Source organism: Simochromis diagramma, unplaced genomic scaffold, assembly GCF_900408965.1.
Source record: "Simochromis diagramma unplaced genomic scaffold, fSimDia1.1 OVJJ01000302.1, whole genome shotgun sequence".
Lineage (NCBI taxonomy): Eukaryota > Metazoa > Chordata > Actinopteri > Cichliformes > Cichlidae > Simochromis > Simochromis diagramma.
The window spans coordinates 11,534,815-11,553,607 of NW_024386792.1; the positions used below are offsets into that span (position 1 = coordinate 11,534,815).

The window sequence follows — 18,793 nt, forward strand, 5'->3', positions numbered from 1 at the left end:
TGGTCCAAGTTCTCATCACAACCGCACAGTGTTGACGTTAGCAAATGCTAACGCTATCACAGCTAGCTCCACTCCACGAAACGCTGTTCAGGGTAAGTAACCACAGGGCTGGACTGGGACAAAAAATCGGCCCGGGCATTTTGACTATAGACCGGCCCGCCATTATAGGAAAAATCATAAAGCCTTTGAATGAAAACAAATGCTGTTGTGACAGTGATGTTCATAGTTTTGATGGTATATATTTATCAATCTATCAATCATTTGTTTTAAGATCCAGATAATTATTTTTTAAAAGCCAGACATTTTAAATGAGAATAAGAAAGAAAAGTATATCTTTGTGTCCCCCTTTCCCTGTTAATGCCCTACCTGGCCCCCTGGCAACACTTTGCTAGACCCGCCCCTGCACAGTTACCAGCTGTCTGCTACTTAGAAAAGCATCCTGGTGTTATTTGTCTCTCATAAACAGTTCATAACTTCCCTTTAACTCATTCATGTCACCTAAAAGGTAAACCTGTTTCTCCATCACCTGTTCAGCTCTGATGATTCAGTAAGGACATCTCCTGGTTTCATCTTCATGTTTCCCTCTCACCAGATAACCAAACCGACATCATGACCAGCAGTGCTCCATAAGTGTCTCTTCCAGATGTTTCCTTGTCTAAATGTATGTAGAAATGAGCATTCAAACACACCAGTTGGTTTTGTTGTTTGTCCATACGGCTTCCGGCTATCTTCAAAGCTTTGGGCCTGATCAGCAGCCCCCTTTCTTATGGCCTCCACCAACCCCCAAATCTTCTCACTTCAAGCATTCTTCCTGTTTGGGGAACAAAGCCACCTGGCAGATCATCTGCATTTACAACTCCTCCTTTCATCTCTGCAGAAAATCTTTTTTGAGAAGGAAATTGGATCCAGTTATTTTGTTTTACGGCTGTTATGCTCTTCTCCCTCCTGTTGAGTCATGGCTGGCCCATGGCTCAAAATTTCAGCCTGCTTAAAGAAGTATTCATGATGCGAATGAAACACAGGAAAGACCCTCTTCAGAGTGCCAAAGTACGCATGTCACAGTGACGCAACATTAAGTGGTCATTCATCCTTCGGAAACTCCTGTCAGTCATTCCCAGTCTCCTGGTGTCTGTGCTCTTCACAGAATCACAATTCCATCGCTGAAATCCCTCTGTGCACTGTCGATTGGAGCTTAGCACGCGCCCTTCATCCTTCAGTTTCCCGTTCCAACGCTGCTGAAGATTTAGGGCAGAGCAAGTCTTACACCCTACTTGTCTTCCTCAACGTCAACGTCCAATGTCTTTCTTTTGGATTTCACTGTTGTCCACAATCCAGTCTTGATCAAGTGGCACAGCCCTCTGTGGGTTGTCAGCTGTGCTGGAGGTGATCTCTGCTCCTCACTGGTCCTCTTGAAACCTCTCTCCTGGCCTCAGCTTCCATCTTGTGGACGATCTCCTCAGTCACTTCACCTCACGACACTTGCAATTTCAAACATGACAGCTCTCCAGAAAACCCTCTTTTGCCACATGGTCCTTTCCATATGTCAACTAAACTCAATGAGACATGCATGAGAAAGTTGCACATTCTCTTTTAAAAATTCCCCAGGGCTTGTCCCTTAGAGTAGCTCTACTCCAAACCTGTAACCCTGTGTTAAAGAAAAAACATCAGCCAGCGGTTAAATGTTACGCTTGTTTAACTCCCAGCTCCACCTGGAGCCTGTATCCTAGAAGACAAATCCTGTAAGTTGAAACAAACTTCACATTTGCAAACAACTGTATCATAAGAGTAATAAAGTATTCAGCACCATAGAGACAAGTGTCAATGCAGTTTTCTCCAAATCATTAAACCACTACTATCACCGTAATTCGCCTCAAATCATGGATCATCCCACGTGTTCATTCCACATTGTAATCAGTGACTTTCCTTAAGTTTGTCACTCCACTTAATTTATGTCTATGAGCTCAATAGTGGTCAAATAATGAGCCCAACTTTAAACCATTCTGTAATCACTGTATCTCTTGCTTTTCTTCTGTCACTCGTCTGTCTGTGCTGAATCCTTTACAAGCACTCTTAGAGAGAAAACAAATGTTAGCAGTAGCATCTTGGAGGTCAGACCTAGATCAACAGACTCCAGAGGTGCTGTAAAAGGTCATAAAGTTAACACTCTGCTGTAAAAGAAGCAATACTGGTTTTAACTAGGGATGGGTATCGTTTAGGTTTGATCCGATACCGGTGCCAAATCGGTACTTTTGAAACGGTGCCGGTGCTCAAACGGTGCTCAAACCGGTGCTTAAAGAATGGAGAACACAAAATTGGTCCAAAAACCTCTCATGTTCAGCTGTTTTTTTTGTAAAAAGAAAACAATGTTAGCCTTTTCTGCAGCTATGGGGCATATATGGTATCACTCTTGGCTAGAAGCAGTGCTTAAACAATGGAAAAAACACAAACTTTGTCCAAAAACCTCTCATGTTTAGCTGTTTTCCTCTTTTTCTTTGGTCATTTTAGCCTTTTTGGCCAGGGTGAAGGGAGCATCTGCCATCAAACAAGAAGACAGCTGCATGTAGCTATGATGATGTTTGCTAGTTCACCTTACATGCATTAATGTAATAAAGTGGTTAGACTACTCAACGTAAATTACACACGAACAACATTAAGCTACTCACGCAGAGAAGAACGGCTGCTGCTGCCGTCATCATCCGTCATCATTTCTGCTACACTGGCAGGGCTACGGGCCAGGACTCTCCTCTTCGGGTTTTTGGGGATGTTGCTAAATCCGGGTCCGATAAGAGGCACCACACCCGCAGTAGATGTGCTCGGTGTGAGGTCTCGCAGCAAGCTATCAAATACGGCGCATTTCTCGGCTTTTAAAAAAAAAAAAACGCTATGCGTCGCCAGGTGTTTCATCGGATTCCAGGTGTTACCTCCTTTGACAGTATCACAGTATCAGCTTAAAGCACTTGTTGCAGGCTGCTGAGTTTGCATTGTTTGCTGTGAAGTACAGCCAGACTTTTGACCGCTTCGCCTTGGGCATTTTTAATCTGTAGCTCTGCTCTAAAAGAATGTACGTACCTGGACCCGCCTACTATCCTCGGAAACGTAAAATGATTGGCTAGAATCTAAATTGTATCACAGCTCAGGAAAAAAAAGCACCGAAATAAAGCACCGAAATGTGCGCTGCTTTTCGGTCTGGTTACTACCGTTTATGTCAGAACCGGTGCCATCATGGCACCGGACACCGGTACCCATCCCTAGTTTTAACACAATATGTGTCTCACACTGTATGCTCATTTTCCCACTGTAATATTCACCATTTTCCCAATAACACAGCGTAATAGCCTAATCAACATATAGCCTGTAAACACAGTTTCCTGCACGCATAAACCCAGCAACCCAGAAAAATTACAGCTAAAAGGTTAAATTTGCAGGGCCCACACACTCATGTGTAAAGTCTCTCCCTCTGGCCTCTGTCATCCTCCTGTTGAGGAGGTCCTACTTCTCTGACATCATCACCAAAAACAGTCATAATGCTCGGGTCTTATTTGCTACAGTTGACAGGCTAACAAACCCTCCTGTGCCAGTCGCAGCTGAACTTCATTCGACCATGGCCTGCAATGACTTTACCAAATTCTTCACAGACAAAATCCAAAAGATTAGACAAGCAATTGGTACATCAACAAGGCTGCCTGCTGGGATTGAAACGATGGGAGAGGCGTGAGTTTCTCAAAATGGGCTCATTGAGTCAGCACGGATAAGATCTTGGAGAGGCTACGGCTGCTGTGAATACTCAGAATAAGATCTCTGACTGCAGACTGGATACATCTCGGAAGCGTTAGCCCGGAATAACATCTCTGGGCACAAAATTGGATGACATCTCGAGGAGGCACACTGCCGTGAGTTCTCAGAAATTGGCTCCTTGAGCACAAGAAATGACAACATCACAGAACGCAAGTATGGCGAAGCTCGCGGCTCTCCAACGGGAGATTGAGAGACCAGTGTTGGACTGTAGAACTGCTTTGAAATTCATATGAGTTGTTCACACTAAAGTAAAAAATACCATCACTTATGCTGATACCCCTTTGGCGCCAGCTGCAAGGCCGGAGCTGAACAACAACACCCTGATAATGACTGTGTTGAGTCTGTTCCTTCCCATTCCATGCAAGGCCACCTGGGTTGGCTGGAAGACTGTTTACTTAGCCTGGCAGGGCGAAGGACACTGTCTCAGCTGAACTATGGATACGCATACACATACATATACTGATACTGATAAGCACTCACCGACGCATCACCCTCCCTACCCCGGATCCAACGCCACCTCCAACGCTTACCTCCCCTCTGATGTGGACATCGGGTCAGCTGGAGGCGCAGTCGAAAGATAGCAGCGGTCCCAGATCAGATGTACATACTGGAACTCTTTCCCATGTTGCTTGTCTGTGTTTATTGTGCTATGGTGTGTTGATATCTGTGCATTCCTGTATTATCCTTTTGTGTTACACATTTCAATGTTTTTTTCCTCGCTACCTAGCCTGACCTGTCTCCCCAATGTGATGTTTGTGTATTGTATGTACGGTCTGCAAGGTCTGTCATCTCGGTTGTGGGCAAAAGACCTGCAACTGACAAATAAAGGTGATCTCATCTCATCTCTCATCAGCATTCTATTTTCCCCCTAGCTATAATGCAATCATCTTTCCCCAAAACAATACTAGTCCACTAGTCTATGTATCACTTTTCATCTTACTAAGTGAACTGGACAAGATGATAAACAGAAACACATGCTTAAGATGTTGTCTGGTCTTCATGAGTTTCATTCTATGTGTATATATGTGTTAGTAGGGTTAATGCATTTTCTGTTTGTGTGATTTTATGTACCTCTCTCATTTTGTGGTCCAGACTCCTTCTCAGTTTACCCACTTACAGCAGTCAGTTTCCCTTTTCCCAGGTTTGCTAACCCAAATTTGATTTCCCACTCTAAACAACAGCATTCCTCTATGTTCTCACCTGCTCTCCTCTCCCACTTCAACAGTCCAATGGTAGTTCTTCTTTTCAGCTTCATCCTGTGTATTCTCCCACTGTCTCTTTCATTGCCATTTAACTCCAAACGTGGCAAATGTCAACTCAGACAGTCTTTTCACAGGTCCTCTTCACACACAGTGAAGTTGCAGCTTGCTGGAAACGCACTCCATCCAGTCAAAGTGATGGTTTTTCCTCTCTCTGATGCCGTTTGCACATACTGCTGCTTGCTGGGTCTCTCTGCTCAGGACTCTGCTGTTGTGTCTTGGACTGCCATGTTGTTGCTCTTTGCAACTGCATTTCTTGTCTTCAGGGAGCTTGCTTTCTCAGGTGAGAAACACATGGGAGTTAAGCTGTTAACACAATTTGGCCAAAACTCGGCCTGAGTGTTTCTAATGATTTTTAACCTATAATTTTCTTCCAACTGCTGCATGTGGAAAATTGATCCAGGTCTGCTCTTCACCTGTCTCAGGGACATTCTCATCACTGCTTAAACAACACACATCTCCTCTCTCTGGTTTGAAAGTGAACTGAAAGTGAGATGGTAGTTGTTTTTAGGCTGAGAGACACCAAACACTCTTCATATTATTGTTGCTTATTTTCATCAACAACACAAATTTTATTTCTTTTGCGTCCACTAGGGTAGCTGGTGACCTGCAGAGTCACCCTCTTCCCAGCTGGAGACTGCTTCACACACTTTCACACTCCTCTGGAGCGCGCACACACACTGACGTCAGGCACATTCACACTCACTTTTTCATCTGCTTTGTGCACATTTCACTTCTTTTCTTCCTTCAATGATCTGCATACTACGTGCTGCCCGGTGAATACTTTGCAATATATTTAATCGCCTTTCAAGGCAGTCTTACACAGTTTATTCCCCATTACAAGACAACAATCAGCGCCACAGACCACGTCTGGTCCGTACTCACTCGTGCTCATTCGGGGCTTTCCTCAAGCGTCCTGGCTTCTAGCAAACTTCGGTGTGTCGTCTCCCCCTCCTCGGTGGAAAGCCATTTGCTGGACTCCGGCTCGAATGAGCAAATAATGTTGGGTCTGCGCTTCAGCAAGCCCACTAATTCAGACTTATTCCTTGGTGTTCCTCCACCTCCAAAGAAAGGTCAGAATGAGTTCGAACCGCAATTACTTTGCAATTACTTTGGTGGAGTAACACCAAAGTAATTGCTTACGGAGCTTGCTTCTTCAACATCTTTAAGAGTTCTGAACAAATGACTGTCCTCCTCCAGAACATTTTATGTACGCAAACGCACGTTGCAACTTCTTATCTGGTGCACGTCTTTTATTTTGACAGCGAATGCGCACCTGCGGACCACTTATATGCACCCCTGCTTATAAACACATTTGCATGAAACTAGCCCACTGAATGAGCAGTGGGCTGTGAGGTCAGTTCCTTTATTTATAAAAACATAAAAACATGTCCAGATGAACAGAATCAACGTTTTGGAATTTACTTACCTGGATTGAGCATTCATCAAGACATTTCTTGGCACTGATTTGAGGACACTATTAGGCTGAAAGACAGTCTTTCCATTCCATTTAACTTTTTATTGTATTACTTTCAATAAAGTGTTCTTTTTATCATTGAATCCATCTCTCTTGCCAGGATGTATTTTCAAATCCAGGTAGCTTTTGATTTAATTTGTTACATTTTCAATCTTTTTATTTCCTAGGGGTGAAAATCCCTTAGGTGGCATTGCCGCAACACATTTAAATAACCCCCCTGACTGTACTGCCACAGAGTAAATATTTCTGTTATGTTCTTTTAAGTACGATTACAACACATAAGTAAACAATTGAGCAATACGTCACCTAAACTGGGCAGAGTCTCGTATGTCTAAAACACACTTCAAAGTCTGAAGCCACATTATCAGCAGATGAGCCATGATGGAGTTTGTTCACGTTGCTGTAGCTGTGCTCGGTCTTCTGTCTCTTGGACACTCAGCTCCTGTGACAAGCTGTGAGAATCTAATCCAGCCTCGTGAAATCCACAGAAATCAGGTCAGACTCTCTCTTATCTCACCTTTCACTTATCACTTTCCGCTGAGTAAAATAAGTTTTGAACATGCCACCAAATTTACATGAAATTCACACCCGATGTGGATAACCACCCATCCAGTCCACACATACAAAGAAATCAAACCATTGATATCCATAAATTAAGCTATGTGTTATAATAAGAGGAAAAGTATTGAATATATAGAAAGGAAGGTGCAAAAAGGCATGGAAAGTCATGACACCAGCTGAAATCTATCAGCAATTAGAAAGCAATCCTGCCCCCTAGTGCAAATTAATATCAGTTGGTTCTATTCTAACTGATGGCCTATAAAAAGATGTCTCATTACCAAGGTGTCACACAAACTCCTACTGTAACTTTGCAGGTGGAGATGGAGAAAATGACACTAGGGCTGAGGAGGGAACAGCTTAGATTGACTTATTGGGCAAACTTACAGGGTCAGGGGAAGGATCACCCTACACTAGAAGTACTTAAACCTTGCTGGGAGAAAGGCAGGAGGAAGTTAAAGAGCTTTAGATGGGTGGTGGGGGAAGAGCTAGAGAACTTAAATTAGATCAGTTAGACATATGCCAGCGAGTGCCGTGGCCTGCAATCACTCCACGGATACTTCCTGAAGCAACTGTAGATTTTGCTTTATTGCACCAGAAGAGTCAGGATAGGGCAGGCGGTCTACACTCAAATTCAGTTCATGGTTACACTGAACAGTATTGTGGGTATGTGCAAGTATATACAGATGCTTCAAAGAATCCAGCTAAGTCATGTGGGGGTAGCAGTAGTAATTAGGAAGAGGATTAATGATGGATTGTCTGTGTTTACAGGAGAAATGATAGCAATTCTATTAGCGGTTCAATGGGTGGAAGAGTTGAGGCCGTTGAAAGCAATTATTTGTTCAGATTCAAGAGCAGCCTTGGTCAGTCTACAGAAAGGTCATTCGGAAGGTAGATCAGATATTTTAATAGAGATTCAGCAAACTCTTTTCAGAATACATATGATGGGTCTGTCAGTAGTGTTTGTATGGGTCCCAGCTCACTATGGGGTAAGGGGGAATGAAGCAGAGGATAGGTTAGCAAAAGAAGCCACTAATCATAGGATAGTTGATCTGGCAGTGAGTTTTGGTCAGGTGGAAGTTAAGAGTATTATTAAGCTAGAAATGAGGGGTAGATGGCAGAAACAGTGGTAAGAAGAAAGGTGGGGAAGGTGGTTATATAAAATTCAAAGGGGGGTGGGAGTAAGGAGAGCCACAGGAAGGAGTAGGCGAGAGGAGGTGGTGGTGTCAAGACTGAGATTTGGACATACAGGATTGAATTCTATACTATTCTTGATAGGGAAACATAATTCAGGGAAATGTGATTGTTGTGGAGAGGAGGAAACTTTGGAGCATGTTATTTTGCAGTGTCGGAAGTATAAGGTAGAGAGGACACAACTGGTTCGAAGTCTCAGTAACATTAACATGAAATTGGATCTTATTAAGTTATTACAAAAGGAGTCGGGGAATAAAAGTTATCAGGCTTTGTTTCAGTTTTTGAGAGAAGGAAGATTGTTTGGAAGGATATGAAGTAGGTTGTTTTTAAAAAAAATTTTTTTAATTTTATTTAATTTATTTTTTTTAATCCTGTCCACACTCCATACCAGTGGTGGTGGAAATGCACCATGCAGTTGTTTGCCAACTGCCAATAATACTTACAAGAAGAAGAAGAAGAAGAAGGTGTCACACAAGAAACATATCATGACCTTCATAATCTTATTGTTGCAAAACAAATTGATGGCATTGGTTACAGCAGAATTTCTAAATTACTGAAGGTTCCAGTGAGCACTGTTGGGGCAGGACAGAACATAATTTCACCATAAAGCGTCCAGAACCAGCTGCTCCCCGCCAGTTTTCAGACAGGGGAGTGAAAAGAATTATCTGAAGAGTTGTCCAAGAGCCAAGGAGCACTTGCGAAGAGCTACAAAAAGACTTGAAATCCTCTCAACTGCCATGGCCTGTATGCACGCTCACCATGCAAGACTCAATTGCTGAAGAAAAAAACATACTAAAGCACGTTTAAGGTTTGCTGAACAACATTTAGACAAGCCTGTGAAATACTGGGAAAAATATACTCTGGTCAGTTGAGACCAAAACTGAACTGATGCCTTAATACACGCCATGTCTGGAGGTCAAAAGGCCTCACCCCAAAAACATTATACCAAAAGTGAAGTTTGGAGTTGTATGGGGCTGTTTTTCATCATGTGGCACTGGAATGTTTCATATAAATGGAGGAAGATGAATGGAAAAATGTTCTGCTGCCATCTACCAGGATGTTGAAGATGAAAAGCTGACGGACCTTTCAGCAAGACGATGATCCAAACACAGAATTTGAAGACTGTTTGTGTAGAAGAATGAACCAAAATCACACCTGATCGATGCCTGCGGCTAGGAGGCGTCTTGAGGTTGTCATTACCAACAAAAGCTTTTACATGAAGTATTAAATACAATTTCAGTAAACGTGTTCAATACTTTTTCCTTCTTTCATTTCTCATTCTTACACATAACATCTATGGTTTGATTTCTTTGTGTAACACTGGTGGTGCAATACTAGTAGTGGGCATGTAAGACCTGTTAGTGCTACTTCTTGCCTTCTTTGCATGTAGTACGGGCAGTATAGTTACCTTTAACCTTAGTACGAGGACAGAAGGGGAATATGGGCCAGATCAGACAGGTTCTAGATTTGTAGGAGCCAAGGGTGTATGACAACAGAGGACTTGTACGCAATAGGTGTAGAAAACACAATTGCATTTATTAGCAATTATTAAAGTTCAGCAGGTTGTGCACATTTAACAAAAGTAGAGCGCGCTTCTTGAGAACAAAATAAAATAAAATAAACCCCACAAATGGTCGACCCAAGGATATATTTTCTTTTGTGTCTTTTTTTTAAAAGTCAATTTCAGTCTTTCAATGTTCACTAGTCACTCAGTGTGTTTGTAACCAGTCGGGTTACAATCTACCAGTTCATCTGGCTCTTTGGGCTGGGCTCGCCATCCAGTACTGGAAAAGGGATCCTCGATTCTTCTCAGGTCCTCAAAACCAATCCAATCCAAATAAGCAAAGGGAAAAAACCTGACCATGTGAAGCAACAAATGCTACACGGGGCTTCACAGTGCTCACGCTGGCTCACGGCCTCTGAATACAGTATCACTCTTATTATTCTCGCCGAAAAAGGACTTTCACTATCCAGCTAGCTTCTTTGCTGCACGAGTAAATGGATCTTTTACCGTCTGTGTCTCTGGTGTATCTGACTGGCACACGAAGGCACACACAGGTGTCTGAGCAGCACACACAGACTGGGGGAGGGTCAGACCGGCCAATGATTGGTCGCTCAGTGGATCTAACAAACACACTCTAAAGGACTAAGTCCTGCCCCCACACCATTTATATATTACATATACATATGTACATATTAATTAAACTTATGTTTACATGCTTTTTATCAGTATTTATTATAATTAACTTTGTTTTTATCAATATTTATTCCCATTGTGAGAGTATGAATATTTATACTTTTAATCCCATTTTTAACACCGGGTTACATTTGCATGTGCGGACTGGCTGGATTGTTACCAACATCTGGATAGAATTTTACGTCAATAGCACCTTTAGAAATGTATGTACTGAGAAATTTGGTGATGTTTTCAATACTTATTTTACCCCCTGTATATTATACACCATCTGTTTCAGCTGGTGGGAAAATGGACACAAATAGCAGAGAGCACAGGCATACCTGGATCCAAAATGCTGACGAAGATGCTTGTGGAGACCGCCTGGATGAACATCACTGCTGCCAATGAGGCTAATACGTTCAATAATCTTCAAATTCAAAAAATGTAATAAAAATGATAAAACCTTGCCTGAACTGATACTGTTTTCAAATAATCCGAATTTAGAAATCTCTTTAATTTTATCTTCTAAAAGGATGGGCATGTGCTTCACATTGAAAACCAACATGACTTTGGTTAACAACACTTTCAATATGGGTGAGTATTACTGAGGGAACAAACATTTGGATGACCACCCATATGGAAAAGATATATATAAATCTTATAAAGTTTTTATCTGTCTTGTATGAAACTTGTATGAAAAGAATATAAGAGTGAAAACACATATAAGATCCCTTGAAAAATTATACAATGAAACTTGTATGTTTTGTATACTTACTAAAAAAATATATGAAAGTAATGAGAAAGTGGCCACTTTCATGAGTAAATCATATATGTTTTTACTATTTCTTTTCCATATGGGCAGATTTAGACTTTGTGCCTAGCATTGCCACAATACTTTCATTATATCGATTGGTGTGTATTTGCACACTGCACCCTTACCAATGCTAAAAGGATATGAAGCGTGGCCATCATCTGTCATCTGTCCACAGTGCACAATTACCAATATTCTGCTGTCCTGCTGAATACTGGCTGCCCTGACTGCCTTGTTATCTACTCAAATAACACCATTGGAAGAACCACAGTTAAAGTTCTCCAGCTCCTGAGTAAGAACAATGACACAGCTAAATAATGTAATGTCAAAGTACTTAAGTATTTTTTATGGTCCAGCTTCATGCATTTAATTTATTATAGCTGAAAGAAATGCTGGTGACTAATTTCCAAGTTAAAACAGTGATTAATCATTGAACAGTGGTTTCCCCTGCATTAATGAATCAAATCCAAACACTGCCCTTTGAAATACCAGTTACAAATAATAGTTGCCCACTAAAGGCATTTTTTCAGAAAACAAATTTAAAAAGAATAAAGCATCAAGAATAAAGTGCAGTGATGTGAATGTATTTGCCCTCTTCCTGGTTTCTCTCTATTTTGTGTACTAGTCACACTTACATGTTTCAGATCATCAAATAAATTTGTATATTTGACAAAGATAACCCAAGAAAATACAAAACACAGTTCTTAAAGAAATATTTCATTTACTGTGTGAAATTGTAATTGTCTCTAAATCTAACAACTGGTTAGCAAGAACTGAAATCAAGCATTTGCAGTGATTGGCAATGAGTCTTTTTTTTCAAAACTCTACTATGTAGAATCCCTTCAATTCAGCCGTACTGGATTGGATTTTCAAGCATGAACGGATTTTAAAAGCCATTTAGACGTGGCCTTGCTCATGTGCTCATGGCCACAAATTCTCCTTCAATATCATGGTTGCTTCAATTACAGCAAGTGGTCCAGGTCCTGAAGTAGCAACAGCAACAGTTGTTTCTTTGTGTTTTAATCTTTTTATTTACTTGGTGTCACTGTGTAGGCCCCGTGCTAACACTTTTCTGTCTCTCAGGTAGGAGAGTTAAAGTGTCTGCTGCTGAGTTGGAAGAGTTTACAAAGCAGGCAGAGTGTCTGAACCTAGAATCCCCTGCTATCTTGGATTCAGAAAAGGGTATGAACCTTTATATAATATGAAAGCTTAGAAACTGCAGTTGAACTGAATATTACTTCTTCAGTCTAATATTATCTTTATACAGTGGCTTGCAAAAGTATTCGGCCCCCTTGAACTTTTCCACATTTCCACAGCCACAAACATGAATCAATTTTATTGGAATTCCACGTGAAAGACCAATATAAAGTGTTGTACATGTGAGAAGTGGAACGAAAATCATACATGATTCCAAACATTTTTTACAAATAAATAACTGCAAAGTGGGGTGTGCATAATTATTAAGCCCCCTGAGTCTATCCGGTTGTTCAGTGATGACGCGACGAATCCTACTTCCGGGCCTAAAGTAGTCTGCGTTTAATATGGCTTTTGTGTTGTTAACATGTTTAATGTTATGTATTTTCTTCTATTTGATCTCAAAAAGCTCCTAAAACAGTCAGTGATCACTGTTGACCTCCCTCGGCTTTTATTACCGCTAATCATTTATTTAAGCTCAGTTTTTAAAACCTTAGGATGTAACTACAGCCCAGCCCATGCAGCAGTATATGAATGACTAACCTCGTATTGTGGATGGATTATCTCAGTTGTTCTCCTGGCTGAAGTTTGGTCCTTTTACAGCATCCTGCCATGCGATTACATTTGTTCCTGACCACCGAGAACACTCACGTTAACTTTTATCGAGTGGAAAAAAAGTTAGCTTGTTTATATTATGCTAACATAGCTGTGTCGCTAGCGGTCACGTAGCACATCATTATATACCAGCTAGCCCAACTTCAGTAACCCTACAAACGTCACTGCTGTTTAGTTTTCTGTCTTCATTTATGCTGGAAGTGATAACAGAGCTGTACGTTTTAATTTGTTTCCAAAACCCCGCAGTCAGGACATGCTATATTGTATTTAGATAGAAGCTAGCGAGCTTACTCCCTGCTAACTTCTAACTCCGTTAAATGTCATAAATTCCGTTTTCATGGATGCCTGGATGTTAAACTCAATTGTTACACCTGGTAGACCAGAACGCTGATCATTTTATTAAAGATGAAAGACTTTAGACAGTTTTTCAACTCTCAGTAATGCCATAGTGATCGTTTGATATATGGACCTGCAGCGGAGTTTAGACCCAGACACGGCTAGTGACGTCAGACTGAACAACCGGATACTTTGTGGAACCACCTTTTGCTCCAATTACAGCTGCCAGTCTTTTAGGGTATGTCTCTACCAGCTTTGCACATTTAGAGACTGAAATCCACTTTTTAGTTATTTATTTATAAAAAATGTTTGGAATCATGTATGATTTTCGTTCCACTCCTCACATGTACACCACTTTGTCTTTCATGTGGAATTCCAGTAAAACTGATTCATGTTTGTGGCTGTAATGTGACAAAATGTGGGAAAGTTCAAGGGGGCCAAATACTTTTGCAAGCCACTGTACTCTTTATATTTTTGTAACCGCCATGTTTGATAAGTTCATAGATTAATCAAATTTATTCTTTCTCACATGAATGAACTTTATTTACAAATGTCTTCTTGCAGGGTTTTGCCCAGATCCAGCACTCACCCCAGGAACAAAGACTATTGATCTGTCCTTGAGCAACATAATGCCTGATGATCTCAACCTATCGGAGAAGCTTTTCACTGAGAGTGGAATGAAGACCATTTTGGAAATGGTCCAAACTAGTGTGGATCTATTCAAGGAAGACTGACGTGGTCATAAATGTCACTAAGTGTTGATGAAGAAGCCATGTCTGTCAAGAGCATTACCACTAAAATTAAACATGCTAAAAACATATGAGTGGCCGTCATCTCTCTTCAAAGCAATTTAGATTTAGCTTCACTGAACTGACATAAAAATGAAAATATTCATTTGCTTTCTGAATAAATGGCACCAAAACATTTCTACTTTCTCTATTTTAAGGACATTATAGTGCATGAGTAAATGCCGATCAGGCTCCATAGTGCCAGGCAGCGAGCACGGCCTGCTAGAGGAGATTGGGCCCTCAGGCCACCCTCATGAAGTCTGTTTCTGATTGATTGGTCAGACACATTCACACCAATGGCCTGCTGGCAGCTCTCATTTTCTTCCTCCTTGCATAAGGGAGGAGATATCGATCCTACTGATCGGTTAAGGACCTTCTACGGCCCTGTCCAGCTCACCTAGAGTAACTGTGTGTCCCCTAGTGTCTGCTCCATCCTCCTGAGTCTGTGCTAGGAGACAGAGCATACCTTCTTGCAATGGCTCGTATTGATGTGCCATCCTAGAGGAGCTATGCTAGCTGTGCAACCTCTGAAGGGTCCAGGTATTGCCTCATATAACCAGTGGAAACACTGACCTTAGCCAAATGCAAAACCAATAACAATACCAGTAATAATAATAAATTGAAATGTGAATGTTCTCGCTCTGCTAAAAATTAGACTCAGCATCAGAATCACCTGATAATCTCCTTTGTAAAAAAAAGTTTAACCCGTCAGTTTTGTTAGTCTGAGCAGTTGGCAGGAACGGTGAAAAATAGGTTACATGTTGTTTTCTGCTTTCTGCGGGCCAATATGCCCTTCTCCTCCCACACCTGTTTCCTTGCTTCCTGCATCCACTAAATGGATGCAGGAAGCAAGGCAGCTGCGGAGGAGTCCTTCTTTGATGTTCATTGTGGTTGAAATGTGGCCCCAGAGCGTTACCAGATGATTATTCCAAGATTTTCCATGTAATTGGCTCCATACAGTGGCACATATCGATGTGCCATCCTGGAGCAGCTGGATTATCTGTGCAAGCTCTGTAGGATCCAGGTATTGCCTCATATAACGAGTAAAAACACTGACCTTAGCTAAATGCCAAATTACTACTACTTATAATGAAAACTTAAAATGTGAAACTTCTTGGTAAAAATTGCATTGAGCATATCAATACCAGACAGAATGCAAAACTAAATAAAAATTAAAGTTATTTTCATGTATATGTTTATATTATTTTAATGTAATTGGTGGTGTAGATGTGCGATTACTTCAAGGAACAAGGTAGAACAGATATACTGTAAGTTCGCAGCATATTTGTTGAATTTTTATGGACCTTTAACAGAGACTGATGCAACAGAGAAAAATACTCAAGAATTATTATAGGTGAGAATGATTAAAACCACAACTTGTATGAGGGGGAAATAAAGCAGCTGTATTTAAGGATGGCTTGACTCTGTTTTTCTAACAAACTGAGCTTGAGAGTTTTTTTTATTTCTCTGGTACTTTGACCTCTTGTGCTGGGCTATGAATTTGTTTGGTACTGTATGCTTCTCATTGAAGGCTGAGCTGGTGTCAACTGGGCTCACACTCAGGTGGGGCGAAGACAAACCAGCAAAACTTTTATGTACAGAAAAATATTTATGGTTTACAGAAACAATTGGGACACTGAGTAGAATATAAACAAAACCAGAATGCAATAAAAAAATTGAAATAGCATACAGACAACATACAAGTTTGTATTGTTATGTTTAAAAAAAATTGCTATATGCTCAGTGTTGAAAGCCTCATTTTCAATTTAACTCAGTTTTATTTATGAGGGGCCCATGTGCTATAAACCACCACCTCAGACATACAGCACTGAAACCTTACATGGTCGACTGTCCCTGAAATTGGGTAATGTTCGACTCCTGCTCCTTCCAGCTTCTCCCTCAGCGCTGATTTGATTGTATTGAACGCAGTGGAAAATTAGAAAAAAACATGACTCTCACACTGCTTCCAGTACTCTTCAGGTGTGAAAGTGATCTGTGCAGGAGGCAGATGACTGCATCATCCACCCCAAAATCAGGATGGTAAGCAAACTGCAGGGGGCCCAGCAGCGCGCTCACCCAGTCTTCATCGAGGCAGGAGTAATCAATGCATTCATGTTGTTACACCAGATTTTAACTCTACCAAGTGAATACAGCAGCAGAAGTTGTGACTCATGAGGCCAGGCAACATTTTCCAGTCTTCTATTGTCCGATTTTGGTGAGCCCATTTGAACAGTAGTCTCAGTTTCCTGTTCTTAACTGACAAATTTGGCGCCTGGTGTGGTCTTCTGTTTCTGTAAAGATGCTGTTCTGCATACATTGATTGCAATGAGGGGTTATTTGATTTACCGTCGGCTTCCTATCAGCTTCCAGTAGTGTACCATTCTTCTCTGACCTCTGGTGTTAACAACACATTTTCTAAAACTAAAGCTCACTTGAATAAACAGAGTTGCTGTCATTTGATTGGCTGATTAGAATGAAAGAGCAGGTGGACAGGTGGACCTTACAAAGACACCTGTGAGTGCTCATCATTATCTAGCAAATAATAGCAGCCAAGGAAGCAGTTAATAAAAAATGAGAGAAGAATGTCCATACCTTTGTTTATTGGTGAGTTTATTACTGTACATACATCTGCTCATGAGCCATGTATATACATTTTCTGTCTCTCAGACGCACGCAAGCATACACACACACGCGCACACACACACACACACACACACACACACACACACGCACGCACGCACGCACACAGAGTTCTAAGGTCCTTAGAACTGAAGAAGCTTCTCGGATGAGAGGTGAAACGTCTTCTAGCAACTTAAAGAAGTCCAGATGCTTTTCTTTGCAAGCTCCTTTGATTATGATGACCTGGATGACTGAGAACCTTCACAGACATATTGCCGTACATTTTGGGAGGAACACCCTTCAACTGGTGCTGGAGTATGAAAGGGAATCGAGGAAACTAGCGGATTATAGGAACCATCTCCGTTTCAACCTAAGATGCAGACAAAGCAGAATTGTTCCTAGGAGCTTGCGCCTTGGATCCGCTGTCAGGGGATACAGAGCAGACTTGATTATACAGAGAGCACAAAATCAGCTTTTAAGTGAAAGGATAAGACAGGACCATTTCACTATAGATGCCCTCCAGATCAAGATCAGCCAGACTCTGCAGGAACTGGAAACCCTTCTACCCTCTCCAATCTTAGAAGAGGTTTACAAGTTTGTGGACAAGGCTCAGTGGGCCCAACACTCTAAGGGAAAAGAAAGACAACGCAGGAAATTTCACACCTTGCTTTCAAAAACACACACTCCTCATTCTGAACCTACACAACTCAGAGAAGAAAACACACCTGAAGACAGTCAGGAGAAATGGGTAAAGAACTTTTCAGACCGGAATCTCACTGAAAAGAGAGTATCAGCCAAAGGACTCAATTTTACCATTTCCCCGCAACAGTTGCCCATAATGGACCTCATCACAGCCACAGAAACCGCCATACGGATTAACAAATTATCACAGACAGAAGCAGAGCAAATCAGGATGAAAGTCTCAGCCACCCTCTCCAGTGCCAAAGTCCCTCCGTCCAACCTCACAATACAAGAAAAGAAGGCCGTCGCTTCCCTGAGCAAAGACCACAACATCACTATTTTACCAGCTGATAAGGGAAGATGCACCGTGGTCTTAAACACTACAGATTACCACACAAAGATCACTACGCTCCTCAGTGACAACAATACCTACAAAGCCTTAAAGTGAGACCCACACAAGCAGCTACAAAAAGAAAGTTATAGCTTGCCTTCAAGACTTTGAAAAGGACAAAATCATTGACCATCTCACATATCACCGCCTTTATCCAGGGGATGCCATATCCTGCATTTACGGACTTCCTAAAATCCACAAGGAAGCTGTCCCACTCAAACCCATAGTCAGTAGCATAAACTCAGCCACTTACAACATTGCTAAACACCTTGCTACCATCCTTGCACCTCTCGTGGGGAACACCCCACACCGCATCAAGAACTCCACCGACTTCACCGACAAGGTCCAGAAACTTACCCTGGATCCAGATGAAACCATGGTGTCCTTTGATGTAGTCTCTCTCTTCACTTGCATACCCACCACAGAGGCCGTGGAGACTGTCAGAAAACGACTACAAGAAGACAGCTCCTTAGAAGACAGGACCAACTTCACACCCGATCAGATTTGCACACTGTTAGACCTCTGCCTCACCACAACATATTTCAAATACAACGAAGGCTTCTACAGACAAAAACATGGCTGTGCCATGGGCTCCCCCGTGTCACCTATTGTAGCCAACCTTTACATGGAGGAAGTGGAAAGGAAGGCTCTTGGCTCTTTCAAAGAAAGAGTACCCAGCCACTGGTACAGATATGTGGACGACACCTGGGTCAAAATCAAGACACAAGAAGTGGAATCTTTCACTGTGCACATTAACGCTGTGGATAAAAACATCAAGTTCACCAGGGAAGACACAAAGGATAACTGTTTGCCTTTCCTGGACTGCGCTGTGCACATTGAAGAGAACGGCAAACTCAACATCGAAGTTTACCGGAAGCCCACACACACGGACCAGTACC

General features: G+C 41.6%; 2 protein-coding genes across 2 annotated transcripts in view; both read left to right on the plus strand.

Moving 5' to 3' along the window:
• The window catches only part of LOC120729064, a 33,925-nt gene that overhangs the window by 12,207 nt on the left and 2,925 nt on the right, over positions 1-18,793 (plus strand). The gene's annotated exons all lie outside the window — the stretch shown is intronic.
• LOC120729062 lies at positions 6,884-14,235 on the plus strand. Its single transcript, XM_040024470.1, has 6 exons — positions 6,884-7,026; positions 10,758-10,903; positions 10,992-11,053; positions 11,449-11,562; positions 12,354-12,452; positions 13,980-14,235. The coding sequence occupies exons 1-6, from the start codon at positions 6,910-6,912 to the stop codon at positions 14,147-14,149; spliced, it is 708 nt and encodes a 235-aa protein (XP_039880404.1). The 5' UTR covers positions 6,884-6,909; the 3' UTR covers positions 14,150-14,235.

Excerpts from the sequence above, each read along its gene's own strand:
- LOC120729062 (XM_040024470.1), top strand. The coding sequence starts at position 6,910 with ATGATGGAGTTTGTTCACGTTGCTGTAGCTGTGCTCGGTCTTCTGTCT. Across the intron at positions 11,054-11,448 it reads TAACAACACTTTCAATATGG|TGCACAATTACCAATATTCT; the intron begins GTGAGTATTACT and ends ATCTGTCCACAG. Across the intron at positions 12,453-13,979 it reads TATCTTGGATTCAGAAAAGG|GGTTTTGCCCAGATCCAGCA; the intron begins GTATGAACCTTT and ends GTCTTCTTGCAG.